Genomic DNA, 15,345 nt, shown 5'->3' on the forward strand with positions numbered 1-15,345 from the left:
AGGATGACTGCCACAGTGCAACTCCTATACTTCCTGCTTTGAGCTTTCAGCCAGGTCAGTCAAAAGATAGACTGCTGATAACTAATGGTGGTATGATGAAGATGTTGATATTGCAGTGCATCCTGGGTGTTTGTCTCAGATAGCTCAGTTGACTTTATAAGGTGTCATACATGCATATCGATCTCTATATATGTCTCTGGTACCAGCGCCAAGGTAGAGAAGAACAGAGGAAAAGATCCAATGGGACACATTCAGGCATCTTAGTCTTTCTGCCGGTAACAACGTTTTAATGATCAACCCCTAAAAAAAACAACAGGAAATAGGATCACAGAATGTGACGTCAAGAGTAAAATGTTTAGCTGCAGGCTCTGATTGGCCTAGTTCAAACTCTTTGGCATCATATGACCAATGAATAAAGTTAATAATTTGTTGAATTTATATAAAAAAGTCTTAATAGAAAAAGAAACTCAAGTAAAACATCCTATTTATATTTCACAATAAAACACCACAAATGTGTTTGTCGAAAGTTCCTATATTAACCCTAAAAATGATCTACAACTATATTTACACACCAACGTTTTCCTACTGTACTAACCTAGCGTTTCATTCTGTACAACACATTCACCTCGTTAAAACACAAGCACACACACAGCGTAGAGACAGAATGATTCTCAGGTACCACGTAGCTGAAAAGCTGCAGGGATAACTCGGGGGAGTGCTTCTGTGAGTCATTGTTCACAAACGTCCAAATCAAACATCCAGTTCATTTGTCCAAATCAAATTCAGCGTTGTCACATGAAGTCGTTAAGCTCCGCATCCAGGGCGGCGGCCATCTCATCAGCCTCTGAGCTGCTTCCTTCCTCTTCCTCGTTAGAATCCTTGGTGGACTCGTCTGCCGACTCCCCCTCTTCCTCCTCAAGCTTGCGCTTCTGTCCCCTGGAGAAAGAGGGAGAGATTGGTTGATTGATGAGTAAAACCTTATGTCTTGACACTCACATACGGCTATTGTTACAAATGGAATTTTCTACTAATATGCATGATGTTATCATGTGTATAGATCATACTGAAGGCATGTCATTTAGCCATTAGCAGAAAGAGCAACACAGCAAAACACAAAGGCAACAATGTTGAGGAAACAAACAGACTTGAAGACTGAACAGTATTGTGTTGGTCTTCGGTAACTATTGCATGCAAGATCTTATCGCAACAATATTCAGACAGAACAGGGAGTTACTGATGTACCAAACCGCATAGCTCCCTTTCCAACATGAAAAGGATTCATCGCTACATAAATAATTTGCCTTGATCCACATAAGACTGCTCTAACAGTAACACGTCTGATGTAATGAGAGAGTAGTTTTATTCTACTGGAGCTGTCTAGTTACTGCTGCCGTGGTTCCATTCTCCCCCGGCCGACGCCACTCACAATAGGCTAAGAAAGAAAAAGACAACTGCTAGGAGATGTGAAGCCTCGGTTATGTTAAAAGAACCAAACTGTGCTGTGGTGATGACGGACAGAGAACAAAGGAGAGAGACAGAGGCCGTAATAGAAAGTCACACATACAGAACACTCCGTGTGCGTGATACAGGAAGAGAGAAAGAGCACTAGACACTATGGAACACAAAGCTTTTACTATCTCATCCTGGAATATACGAGGTCTGAGGTTATCTGCCTTTGGCCTAAAAAGCAGGAACCCAGACTTCAAAGAAATTGGAAATACAGACATTGCCATCCTACAAAAAACATGGTATAGAGGAGACGGACCCACTGGTTGCCCTCTAGGTTACAGAGAGCTGGTAGTCCCATCCACCAAACTACCAGGTGTGAAACAGGGAAGAGACTCAGGAGGTATGCTAATTTGGTATAGAGCAGACCTAACCCACTCTATTAAATTAGTCAAAACAGGTACATTTGGCTCAAAATTAAGAAGGAAATTATCTCAGAGAAAAATGTCTTCATGTGTGCTACCTATATCACCCCAATAGAATCCCCATACTTTAACGATGACAGCTTCTCCATCCTAGAGGGGGAGATCAAACACTTCCAGGCCCAGGGACATGTACTAGTCTGTGGCGACCTAAATGCCAGAACTGGACAAGAACCTGATACTTCTTCAGCACACAGGGGGACAGCAACCTGGAGGTGACAGTATTCCCTCCCAAATATGCCCCCATAGACACAACTATGACAAAAACGGGTCACAACTCCTGCAGCTCTGTACATAGTTAATGGTGGGCTTCGAGGAGACTCCTATGGTAGGTACACCTATAGCTCATCCACTGGCTGTAGTACTGTCAATTACTTTATCACTGACCTCAACCCAGAGTCTCTCAGTGTTCACAGTCAGCCCACTGACACCCCTATCAGATCACAGCAAAATCACAGTCTACCTGAACGAAACAATACTCAACCATGAGCCATCAACGCCAAAGGAACTGCACAACATTAAGAAATGCTATAGATGGAAGGAAAGTAGTGTAGAAACGTACCAAAAAACTATTAGGTAACAACAAATTCAATCTCAACTTCGTGGACAAAACATTTCACTGAAATAGTGGAGATATAAACTTGGCAGTTGAAAGCCTTAAACAGTATATTTGACCTTTCAGCTTCCCTATCAAATCTAAACATTTCAAGCAGACAACGTAAGAACATTTTAAAAAATGACAAATGGGAGAACCTTCCAGAAGGACAACCATCTCTGCATCACTCCACCAATCAGGCCTTTATGGTGGAGCGGCCAGACGGACGCCACTCCTCAGTAAAACGCACATGACAGCACACTTGGAGTTTGCCAAAAGGCACCTAAAGACTCTGACCATGAGAAACAAGATCCTCTGGTCTATTGAAACCAAGATTGAACTCTTTGGCCTGAATGCCAAGCGTCTCGTCTGGAGGAAACCTGGCACCATCCCTATGGTGAAGCATGGTGGTGGCAGCATCATGCTGTGGGGATGTTTTTCAGCGGCAGGGACACTAGTCAGGATAGAGGAAAAGATGAACAGAGCAAAGTACAGAGAGATCCTTGATGAAAACCTGCTCCAGAGCGCTCAGGACTTCAGACTGGGGAAAGGTTCACCTTCCAACAAGACAACGACCCTAAGCACACAGCCAAGACAACGCAGGAGTGGCTTTGGGACAAGTGTCTGAATGTCCTTGAGTGGCTCAGCCAGAGCCTGTACTAGAACCCGATCGAACATCTCTGGAGAGACCTGAAAATAGCTGTGCAGCAACGCTCCTCATCCAACCTGACAGAGCTTGAGAGGATCTGCAGAGAAGAATGGGAGAAACTCCCCAAATACAGGTGTGCCAAGCTTGTAGCGTCATACCCAAGAAGACAATGCTGTAATCGCTGCCAAAGATGCTTCAACAAAAGTACTGAATAAAGGGTCTAAATACTTAGGTAAATTTGATATACAGGAAAAGGAGGGCTGAGCACACCCCCATTCTCATCGACAGGGCTGTAGTGGAGCAGGTTGAGAGCTTCAAGTTCCTTGGTGTCCACATCATCAACAAACTAACATGGTCCAAGCACACCAAGACAGTCGTGAAGAGGGCACGACAAAACATATTTCCCCTCAGGAGTCTGAAAAGATGTGGCATGGGTCCTCAGATCCTCAAAAGGTTCTACAGCTGCACCATCGAGAGCATCCTGACTGGTTGCATCACTGCCTGGTATGGCAACTGTTCAGCCTCTGACCTAAAGGCACTACAGAGGTTGGTGCGTACGGCCCAGTACATCACGGGGGCTAAGCTTCCTGCCATCCAGGACCTCTATACCAGGCGGTGTCAGAGGAAGGCCCTAAAAATTGTCAAAGACTCCACAGCCACCTATGTCATAGATTGTGCTCTCTGCTACCGCACGGCAAGCGGTACCAGAGCACCAAGTCTAGGTCCAAGAGGCTTCCACCCCCAAGGCATAAGACTCCTGAACATCTAATCAAATGGCTACCCAGACTATTTGCATTGTCCCCCTCCCGCTCTTTTATGATGCTGCAACTCTGTTATGATCTATGTATAGTTACTTTAATAACTCTACCTATATGTACATATTACCAGACTAACCGGTGCTCCCGCACATTGACTCTGTACCGGTACCCCCTGTATATAGTCTCACTACTGTTATTTTACTGCTGCTCTTTAACTACTTGTTACTTTTATTTCTTATTCATATTTTTTTAAGTTTATTGTTGGTTAGGGGCTTGTAAGTAAGCATTTCACTGTAAGGTTGTATTTGGCACATGTGACTAATCAAATTTTAATTTATTTATTTAAGTTTTTTAGTATATATAAATTTGCTAAAATGTCTAAAAACCTGTTTTTGCTTTGTCATTATGGGGTATTGTGTGTAGATAGGTTTTTTTCTATTTCATACATTTCAGAATAAGGCAGTAATGTAACAGCATTTGGAATAAGTCAAGGCACTGTTAATATCAATGAATTGGCGAGGGCACTACAACAGTCTGAAGCACCCGGCATCACCCTACTAGGACCTAAAGTCAAATATCTACTGTTTGCTGATGATCTGGTGCTTCTGTTCCCAACCATGGACGGCCTACAGCAGCACCTAGATCTTCTGCACAGATTCTGTCAGACCTGGGCCCTGAGAGTAAATCTCAGTAAGACAAAAACAATGGTGTTCCAAAAAAGGTCCAGTTCCCAGAAGCACAAATACAAATTCCATCTAGACACCGTTGCCCTAGAGCACACAAAAACTATACCTACCTAGGCCTAAACACCAGCACCACAGGTAACTTCCACAAAGCTGTAAACGATCTGAGACAAGGCAAGAAGGGCATTCTACACCATCAAAAGGAACATAAACTTCGATATCCAAATTAGGATCTGGCTAAAAATACTTTAATCAGTTATAGAACCCATTGCCATTTATGGTTGTAAGGTCTGGGGTACACTCACCAACCAAGAATTCACAAAATGGGACAAACACCAAATTGAGATTCTGCAAAAATATCCTCCGTGTGGGCATCCCGAGTGCCGCAGTGGTCTAAGGCACTGCATCACAGTGATAGCTGTGCCACTAGAGATCCTGGTTCGAGTCCAGGCTCTGTCGCAGTCGGCCGCGACCGGGAGACCCATGGGGTGGCGCACAATTGGCCCAGCATCGTCCGGGTTAGGGGAGGGTTTGGCCGGCAGGGATGTTCCTGTCCCATTGCGCACTAGCATCTCCTGTGGAGGGCCGGACACAATGCACGCTGACACGGTCGCCACGTGTATGGTGTTTCATCTGACATATTGGTGCGGTTGGCTTCCGGATTAAGCGGGCGTTGTGTCAAGAAGCGATGTGGCTTGGCTGGGTTGCGTTTCAGAGGACGCACGGCTCTCGGCCTTCGCCTCTCCCGAGTCTGTACGGGAGTTGCAGCGATGGCAAAAGAGTGTAACTACCAATTGGATACAACAAAATTGGGGAGAAAAGGAGTAAATAAATAAATTTTAAAAAATAACTTCCCCCGTGTGCTACGTAAAACACCAAATAATGCATGCAGAGCAGAATTAGCCCGATACCCGCTAATTATCAAAATACAGTAAAAAGCAATCAAATTCTACAACCTCTTAAGGATCCGCCCATTTTTTTTTTTTACAATTTCGCCTAAAATGACATACCCAAATCTAACTTCCTGTAGCTCAGGTCCTAAAGCAAGGATATGCATATTCTTGGTACCATTTGAAAGGAAACTCTTTGAAGTTTGTGGAAATGTGAAAGGAATGTAGGAGAACATAACACAATAGATCTGGTAAAAGATAATACAAAGAAAAAAAAACGTTATTTTGTATTATTTTGTACCATCATCTTTGAAATGCAAGAGAAAGGCCATAATGTATTATTCCAGCCCAGGTGCAATATATATTTTGGCCATTTTAAGAACGTGAAATGTCAGAATAATAGTGGAGAGAATGATTTATTTCAGCTTTTATTTCTTTCATCACATTCCCAGTGGGTCAGAAGTTTACATACACTCAATTAGTATTTGGTAGCATTGCCTTTAAATTGTTTAACTGGGTCAAACGTTTCGGGTAGCCTTCCACAAGCTTCCCACAATAAGTTGGGTGAATTTTGGCCCATTTCTCCTGACAGAGCTGGTGTAACGGAGTCAGGTTTGTATGCAAACTTCCGACTTCAACTGTGTTTACCTCAGATTACACAGACCCAAAGAATTTTAAAACAAATGCAATTTTGATAAACTCCCATATCTATTGCGTGAAATGTCAGTGTGAAATCACAGCAGCAATCTTTGTGACCTGTTGCCACAAAAAAAGGGCAACCAGTGAAGAACAAAACACCATTGTAAATACGACCCATATTTCTTTACTTGTTTTTCCTTCTGTACTTTAACTATTTGCACATCATTATAACTGTACATAACCATAATAACATTTAAAATGTGTGTATTCCTTTGAAACTTGAGTGTAATGTTTACTGTACATTTATTGTTTATTTCACTTTTGTTTATTATCTATTTCACTTGCTTTGGCAATGTTAACTTATGTTTCCCATGCCAATAAAGCCAGAGTGGGTGGGGTGAAACCAAACAGAGTGCGAGGATACCATGTATATTCAAGACCGAGGGACTCTCCTCTCTCTGCCCACAGAGATCCCTCCAGGGGGGTGAAGGGTTAAACATGCCCCCCTCTCCCCTCCTCGCTCTGTGGCATCTCCCCTTTCCACCCAGTGACACCTCTTCAGCAGAGGGCTTGTTAGCATGATGCTAATGAGGCAGGTAGGGGCATGTGTACAGTAGGATTACACCACACAGACCTCCAGAGAGAGAGAAGGTGGCTCTCTCATTAGTGGTCTTCTGTCAGTTTGTCCCACTAACCCCCACTGCCGTTTGATTTTGTTGTTCACCATAAGCACAAGTGGTGATGCTCATGTTTACGGCAAATCATTTGACCGCACGCCTTGCGGGTTGATATGACTCTTTTCTTTATAATTCATCAAAAGAAGCTGTTACTGGACTGTATTACTTACTCATGGTTGGGTAGGTTACTTTCTAAATGTAATATGTTAGTTACCATACTTATTACAATCTTGGACAGGTAACTTTTGGATTACTTTCTCCTTAAGAGGCATTAGAAGAGGACAAAAAGGATCCATCGAACGCATTTGGTGTGTCATCATAGTGGTCTCTGACTTGTGGTCAGACGGAACACATTTACATTTGTATTTATCCAGCTAAAATACACTTTTACACTTGTTTACATGTACATTCCTTCCTCAATCCCTCCAGTACCCCTGCACATTGGAATAACAGTACTGGCTAGGCTTGGGCGGTATCCAGATTGTCATACCTTCATACAGACCTTGTGCCATACCGGGATATTCTGTAATACCGGCACTGAACACAATGGCCACGGTTTTCCAACCCCACTGACAGTCTGTAATACGAAGGTTAGCAATGCTAACAAATACATGTAAAATCTCATAGAGAATGCTACCTAAATGCTAACGACGAGCACATCACAAATATGACCTAAACTATACAAGTAACTCAAAAATACTACTCACAGTTTGCGGTAAGCACGGAAAAAAATATTAGCCAGCAAGGCTCTTGATTCAGGAATGGATTCTCTGCTGTTAACAAGCGAATGCTTGATTTTGGAAGAAGCTAACCACTTAGCTAGATAGCTAACTACTAAATTAGCAAAACAAATGTACAACTGCAGAGCATTTAGCACATTTTAGACAGTTAACTTAATAGTCATATCTAGGTGGCAAACATTTAGTTATGAATTCCCTACTGAAATTAGATCATTTGAGTAACTCAAAAGGCTTCGGACTCGTCATTGTGTTATGTAAACAAACTCCATGTGAATGGGGACTACCGGAAAGCTTCATAATGAAGAATTTTGCGAGAGGTGAAATCAAGAATGCAATTTACTTTATCTCCTAACGTATTGCAGAAGTTGACTGCAGGTATTTACTTAAAAAAAACATCCCCAGGCTTTTTCCAGATTACCATATATACCTTATACCAGGGTTACGGCCCAACTACCCTACAACGAATCAAATCTACAATTAACATTTATCAAATGTATTACATTGTGGTGTTTTCATTGCGAGAGAAACAAAAACACATTTTAGGCCTGTAGAGTAGGCAAATACAAAACGTATCCATAGTCTACTGTACATGCATATAAAAACAACTACTGTACATCTATAATTGACTCTTCTTTCTATATAATATCAAGGATATATTTCCACAAAGGTTTCTTCATACAATTAATCTTTTACATTATTTATCAAGTGTTGGTGATTATGTTTACGGCAAATTATTTGACTGTGCGCGCTTGAGGGTTGATATTCTTCTTGCTTTGTGAAAAGAAGCCGTTACTGGTTTCTATTACTTACTACTAATAATCGAATCTACAAATACAATTTATAAAATGTATTACATGCTGATGTTTTAGTAAGGTCATGTGGTGAACAGAGTTTAATGATGTCTAGTATTATAGTTGTTTTATCACAGCAGTTACATGAGGTTTTATTATTGTCATCTTATCAAAACAGGGCCAACTCAGCAGGCTGTCATCTGAGCAGTAGGGTAATCAAACTGATCCCATCAGGGAAGGCTGGCTGCTGACAGCGAAATGTGTGTGTTTATTTGTGTAACCGCTCTACCTTCAGACATTAATAGGCAGACTCAGGGGGGAGTCTGTCTGTCTGTCTGTCTGTGTGTCTGTCTGTGTGTGTGTGTGTGTGTGTGTGTGTGTGTGTGTGTGTGTGTATGTGTGTGTGTGTGTGTGTATACAGTGCCATCAGACTCCTTCACTTTTTCCACATTTTGTTACGTTACAGCTACGGATGCACGATATCTCGTTGAACATATTGGAATCGGACGATATTAGCTAAAAATGCCAACATCTGTATCGGCCGATGTGTAGTTCAACGCTAATGTGCAATATCGATGCAAAGTGCATACCTAAACTCAGCAAAAAAAGAAACGTCCCCTTTTCAGGACCCTGTCTTTCAAAGATAATTTGTAAAAATCCAAATAACTTCAAAGATCTTCATTGTAAAGGGTTTAAACACTGTTTCCCATGCTTGTTCCATGAACCATAAACAATTCATGAACATGCACCTGTGGAACGGTCGTTATGACACTAACAGCTTACAGACGGTAGGCAATTAAGGTAACAGTTAAGTATGAAACTTAGGACACTAAAGACATCTTTCTACTGACTCTGAAAAACACCAAAAGAAAGATGCCCAGGGTCCCTATTCATCTGCGTGAACGTGCCTTAGGCATGCTGCAAGGAGGCATAAGGACTGCAGATGTGGCCAGGGCAATAAATTGCAATGTCCGTACTGTGAGACGCCTAAGACAGCGCTACAGGGAGACAGGATGGACAGCTGATTGTCCTCACAGTGGCAGACCACGTGTAACAACACCTGCACAGGATCAGTACATCCGAACATCACAACTGCGGGACAGATACAGGATGGCAACAACAACTGCCCGAGTTACACCAGGAACGCACAATCCCTCCATCAGTGCTCAGACTGTCCACAATAGGCTGAGAGAGGCTGGACTGAGGGCTTGTAGGCCTGTTGTAAGGCAGGTCCTGACCAGACATCACCGGCAACAACGTCGCCTATGGGCACAAACCAACCGTCGCTGGACAAGACAGGACTGGCAAAAAGTGCTCTTCACTGACGAGTCGCGGTTTTGTCTCACCAGGGGTGATGGTCGGATTCGCGTTTACTGTACTTTGTAGCGGGATCGATTTGGAGGTGGAGGGTCTGTCATGGTCTGGGGCGGTGTATCACAGCATCATTGGACTGAGCTTGTTGTCATTGCAGGCGATCTCAACGCTGTGCGTTACAGGGAAGACATCCTCCTCCCTCATGTGGTGCCCTTCCTGCAGGCTCCTCCTCACATGACCCTCCAGCATGACAATGCCACCAGCCATACTGCTTGTGATTTCCTGCAAGACAGGAATGTCAGTGTTCTGCCATGGCCAGCGAAGAGCCCGGATCTCAATCCCATTGAGCACGTCTGGGACCTGTTGGATCGGAGGGTGAGGGCTAGGGCCATTCCGACCAGAAATGTCTGGGAACTTGCAGGTGCCTTGGCGGAAGAGTGGGGTAACATCTCACAGCAAGAACTGGCAAATCTGGTGCAGTCCATGAGGAGGAGATGCACTGCAGTACTTAATGCAGCTGGTGGCCACACCAGATACTGACTGATGGTTTTGATTTTGACCCCCCCTTTGTTCAGGGACACATTATTCCATTTCTGTTAGTCACGTCTGTTGAACTTGTTCAATTTATGTCTCAGTTGTTGAATATAGTTATGTTCATACAAATATTTACACATGTTAAGTTTGCTGAAAATAAACGCAGTTCACAGTGAGGATGTTTTTTTTTCTGCTGAGTTTATATAACGAAGGTACATGCCAAAATGACGCCACGTAGAATTTTGCGCTACACGTGCCACAGCATTCATAACCTAGCCCACAATGTCTGCTGTGTGGATCGAGCAGTTATTTGAAAGTGTAAGAACATTTCAGCGAGACAACTCAAAAGGCGAAATCCATTAAAGCCAAGATAGTGGAATTCATTGACAATCAACCGTTCTGTCGTGGGTGATGTTGGCTTTCGCCGACTGGTCGAGCACCGGTACACACTACCAAGTGAGCTATTTTTCAGATGTTGCCCTATAGGAGTTACACAGTAATAGCGTCACTACTATTAGCTTCAAGACATACATACTATGGAACGTCGTTTGGGTCTTTGCGTGTCAAAAAAGATACAGTAACACTGTCAAAGCTGTACAAAAAAGTCTGCAAACACCGGCCACGAACGATGTGTTTACAATACCGCGTTGGTAAAAAAAACAATTTGTTCGACCGCAACATCTGGGGTAGCTAGCTTTAGCTTGGTACCTAGCTAGCACCAATACAACCAGCCTGAAAACAATGACCAGAAGAAACTGCAGTCATTTTCATTATTCTTAGCAATGATTTAGGAATCCTTGTGAGTAAGTATTAGCTAGGTTGCCACTATCTGTTCGCCTATTGAAATTGAACTTCAGTTCATAAAAATAAATAGCTAGCCAGCTACTTAGCCCTGTTGCCCAAAGCTAACGTTATAAGCAGCCAACTAGCTTCATCTGGCTAGTGAGGCTCGACCGGACTTGGTTATGTGTTGTGAAGCTAGCCACAATAAGGATTAGGCACAATAGCAGAATTTGCGGTTTGCCTTCAAAATAAAAGTATGTCATTGACAGTGATGCAAATTAATACAAAGAGTAGAATTATGCCATACTTTTATTTTGAAAGCTAACAGCAAAGTCCACTATTGTGGCTAATCCTTATTGTGGCTAGCTTCACATAGATGGGTCCGACCACCATTAATCAATTAAGAACTGTCTTATAAATTAGGGTTATTTTAGATGATGACATCTAACTTTAGCTTCTGAAACAGATTGTAGTTTTGCTCTTTTTGGGGAAGAACATTGTTCACATCCATGAGCTAGGTAGCGGTTTTTATGACCAGCACTGTAGGTGCGCGAGACAACTTTACCAGCATCATAGCATACGTATCGATGAATCGTTGTGACATGCAATACAAGTGATAGTTATTGCACATTGGTTACACTATGTAAAAAATGTATGAACGTGTTAAATTATTATGTGATCAGGTCCTGATTGGTCAACAAGCTAATCTGACACGTCAAATAGTGTTATCTACTGGTCATTGTTTTATTTTTTGACATGCAAAGACCCAAACGGCGTTCCATATAAATCCTGGTTGAGAATGAAATGACTGAACAATGAAACAGCACATCAAGTAAGTGAAAGAAATAGGTTTTGATTATGTTTTACTGGTAATTGGGACATATGTAAATGCCAACAAAATAACCTATTGGTCAGTATGGTGTGTGTGTGTAACCTATATTTAACTTGGCAAGTATGTTAAGAACAAAATCTTATTTATAATGACATCCTACCCCTGCCAAACCCGGACGACGCTGGGCCAATTGTGCGCCGCCCTATGGGACTCCCAATCACAGCCAGATGTCATACAGCTTGGACTGAACCAGGGCGCCTCATGCTGAGATGCCGTGCCTTAGACCGCTGCGTCCATGTGTGTGTGTTAACTATTTAACTGCACTAGAATGGTTAAAAGGCTGCTAAAAGTTTAAATATCGGTATAATTCTTTTGGCAGGGAAAATATCGGATATCAGTATCGGCCAAAAATGTCATATCGGTGCATCACTAGTTACAGCCTTAATCTAAAATCGATAAAATCAAATCTTCAATCTACACACAATACCCATAATGACAAAGCGAAAACAGCTTTATTTACGTAGGTATTCAGACCCTTTGCTATGAGACTTGAAATTGTGCTCAGGTGCATCCTGTTTATATTGTAGAAATATCTCAAAGATTTAAGGTCCCCAAGAACACAGAGGCCTCCATCATTCTTAAAAATGGAAGAAGTTTGGAACCACCAAGACTCTCCTAGAGCATCAAACTGAGCAATCGGGGGGGAAGGGCCTTGGTCAGGGAGGTGACCAGGAACCCGATGGTCACTTTGATAGAGCTCTAGAGTTCCTCTGTGGAGATGGGAAAACCTTCCAGAAGGACAACCATCTCTGCAGCACTCCACCAATCAGGACTTTATGGTAGAGTGGCCAGACGGCAGCCACTCCTCAGTAAAAGTCATGACAGCCCGCTTGGAGTTAAAAGGCACCTAAAGGACTCTCAGACCATGAGAAACAAGATTCTCTGGTCTGATAAAAACAAGATAAAACAATTTGGCCTGAGTGCCAAGCGTCACGTCTGGAGGAAACCTGGCACCATCCCTACGGTGAAACATGGTGGTGGCAGCATCATGCTCTGGGGATGTTTTTCAGCAGCAGCGACTGGGAGACTAGTCAGGATCAAGGGAAAGATGAACGGAACAGAGAGATCCTTGATGAAGTCCTGATGGCTCTGGAGCAGGTTTTCAGACTGAGGTTCACCTTCCAACAGGACAACGACCCTAAGCACACAGCGAAGACCATGCAGGAGTGGCTTCGGGACAAGTGTCTGATTGTCCTTGAGTGGCCCAGCCAGAGACCAGACTTGAACCCGATCGAACATCTCTGAAGAGACCTGAAAATAGCTGTGCAGCAACATTCCCCATCCAAACTGATAGAGCTTGAGAAGATCTGCAGAGCAGAAGGTGAGAAACTCCCCAAATACAGGTGTGCCAAGCTTGTAGCGTCATCCCCAAGACTCGAGACTGTAATCGCTGCCAAAGGTGCATCAACAAAGTACTGAGTAAAGGGTCTGAATACTTATGTAAATGTGATATTTCATGGTTTAAAAAAATAGAAATTAGCAAATTTTTTTGAATAATGCTGTAACCTAACAAAACGAGGAAAAAGTCAAGGTGTCTGAATACTTTCCGAAGCCACTGTGTGTATATCAGCAGGGGGAGTTCCTTTACTGCTCTCCTTTCCACATGACTACCATCCATCTCAGACACAAGCGTCATGGCTACTAATCCAACACACACTCAAGCAACACCTCACCCTTTCAAACCAACTCCCCATCAATTAAACAACAGGTTTTTAAAAATCAGGAAACAACTTTACGTTTCATTAGACAGTTTTGCATTTTCTACCTACTGTTCATCTTTCTCTCCCTTCCCCAATTCCTCCTCTCCCTTTCCTCCCTATCCCTTTCTCATCATCAGCATCTCAAATTAGCAAGGCGCTCAGGGCTCTGCCCTTAAAGTACTCCTTAACTAGCCCAAACAATGTGGTACTCCGCTCTCTAACAACCTGCTGCGTATTGAGTAATGGTGGCTTGGCTATGGTTAAAGCTCCAGTAATCTATTCATCTGAAGGTCTGCACAGAAAGGTCAGGGGCCAAAGTCTAACTCTAGTTCCTCTGAGGATTCAGTCCAGGCAGAGGGAGGGACAGAGCCCATCAGAGTTCAATTCAGTTTAACACAGAGAATAACGCCAGATCTATATCCAAATGTCTCTTTCCTCTGTATTACATAGAGTATATCAATTTAGGGAGAAGACCAATCAGCATGATTCTATTAAAAAGAGACCCCTGGGTTTCTATTCAGATAGAGAGGGTGAGAGAGAGATGGAGGGAAAGGGGGGAGGAGTGGAGAAGGAGAGACAGAGAAGCAAACTCTAGAGCGAGAGGGGGGGCGGGGGAGAAAGAGAAGGGAGAGAAAAGATGGAGGATAGATCTGTTTACTTGTCACTCTTCTGTGTATGTCTGTCCAGTCCCACAACCTGCTCTGCTGCAGCAGGGTTACCTAACTCTCTAAATGGACACTTCCCCATTACTCCTCCCAGGCGCTGCTAGACTCTGTTACAACACGAAGATGATGGAACCCTCTGAAATAGCTCCTTCATTTGCATTTCCTCATTATAACCTCTGAGATCAGCCAATGACAGAGCACCACTAACGTGCTTCTGAACCACTCAGCGAGGGAAGGAAGAGACAGAGTGAGAAACAACACTATACAACTCCTAGAAATCACTACGCAATGTAATAGTAGCGCGGCCCAATAGGGACACAAAATGGGTTCCTTACATGTCCTTGAGTTCAACATACAAAGCTTCTGTAATGGACATGGAGAGACCACAGGACCAGACTGTCAAACGAACACTTCAGTAGAAATAGTTACTGGCTGTTACCATGGTAACTTACAGATTTATTAACAACTCATTCTGCATCTTTAAATTACCACTGTCAGGTCGAGAAAGCTAACTTTTTAAAAAGTAATCAAAAGCTCAAGTTATCTTTAAAATGAGATTGGTGCATTCATCTAAATGTGATCTAGTGTGCCTGGGTCTGTCCCACATGTCAATAACATTACGGTCTGGTTGATGTAATTAAACACAGTCAGAGACCGCTTCACACATGGATGATTCAGAACAGAAGACAAACAGCTTTCTCTTTTTACACAAGGCGCATCTCAAATCACTTCCTAATGCTATTATCTGTGAGCTGTGACGAGGCTGTGTGTGCTGTGGTGAGGCGGTGTGTGTCCTGAGGCAGTGTGTGCGCGCGCTGTGACTAATAAGTGTGTGTGTGTGTTTGCGGAGGCAGAGAGTGTGTGTGTGTGTGTGTGTGATTATGTTCAGGGCATGGATAGAACATGCTCCCCAGCCACCTGCCCTAGTGATGGTGATCTAACAGCCGTGGGCCTCACCAGGCCAGTCCAGCTCCACACAACGTTATTAGTCTGATGGTAACTGATGTAAATGGCACATACTGATGAGAGAAAACAGGATTGGGAGGATAAAGATGACCTGAAGCGCTCCTGTCTCAGAGCTGTGTATTTTAGTCACACAAGACAGTC

At 43.1% G+C, this 15,345-nt stretch overlaps 1 protein-coding gene across 1 annotated transcript in view; it reads right to left on the minus strand.

The window, feature by feature from the left end:
* Window positions 1–260: 260 nt before the first annotated feature.
* The window catches only part of LOC106588593 (RNA polymerase II subunit A C-terminal domain phosphatase-like), a 130,440-nt gene continuing 115,355 nt past the window's right edge, over window positions 261–15,345 (minus strand). Inside the window, 1 exon segment of the mRNA XM_014177744.2 lies at window positions 261–936. Coding sequence (XP_014033219.2) covers window positions 792–936 — 145 coding nt within the window. The 3' untranslated portion in view covers window positions 261–791.

The sequence above is a fragment of the Salmo salar genome, chromosome ssa27 (assembly GCF_905237065.1).
Source record: "Salmo salar chromosome ssa27, Ssal_v3.1, whole genome shotgun sequence".
In the NCBI taxonomy this organism is placed as follows: Eukaryota; Metazoa; Chordata; class Actinopteri; order Salmoniformes; family Salmonidae; genus Salmo; species Salmo salar.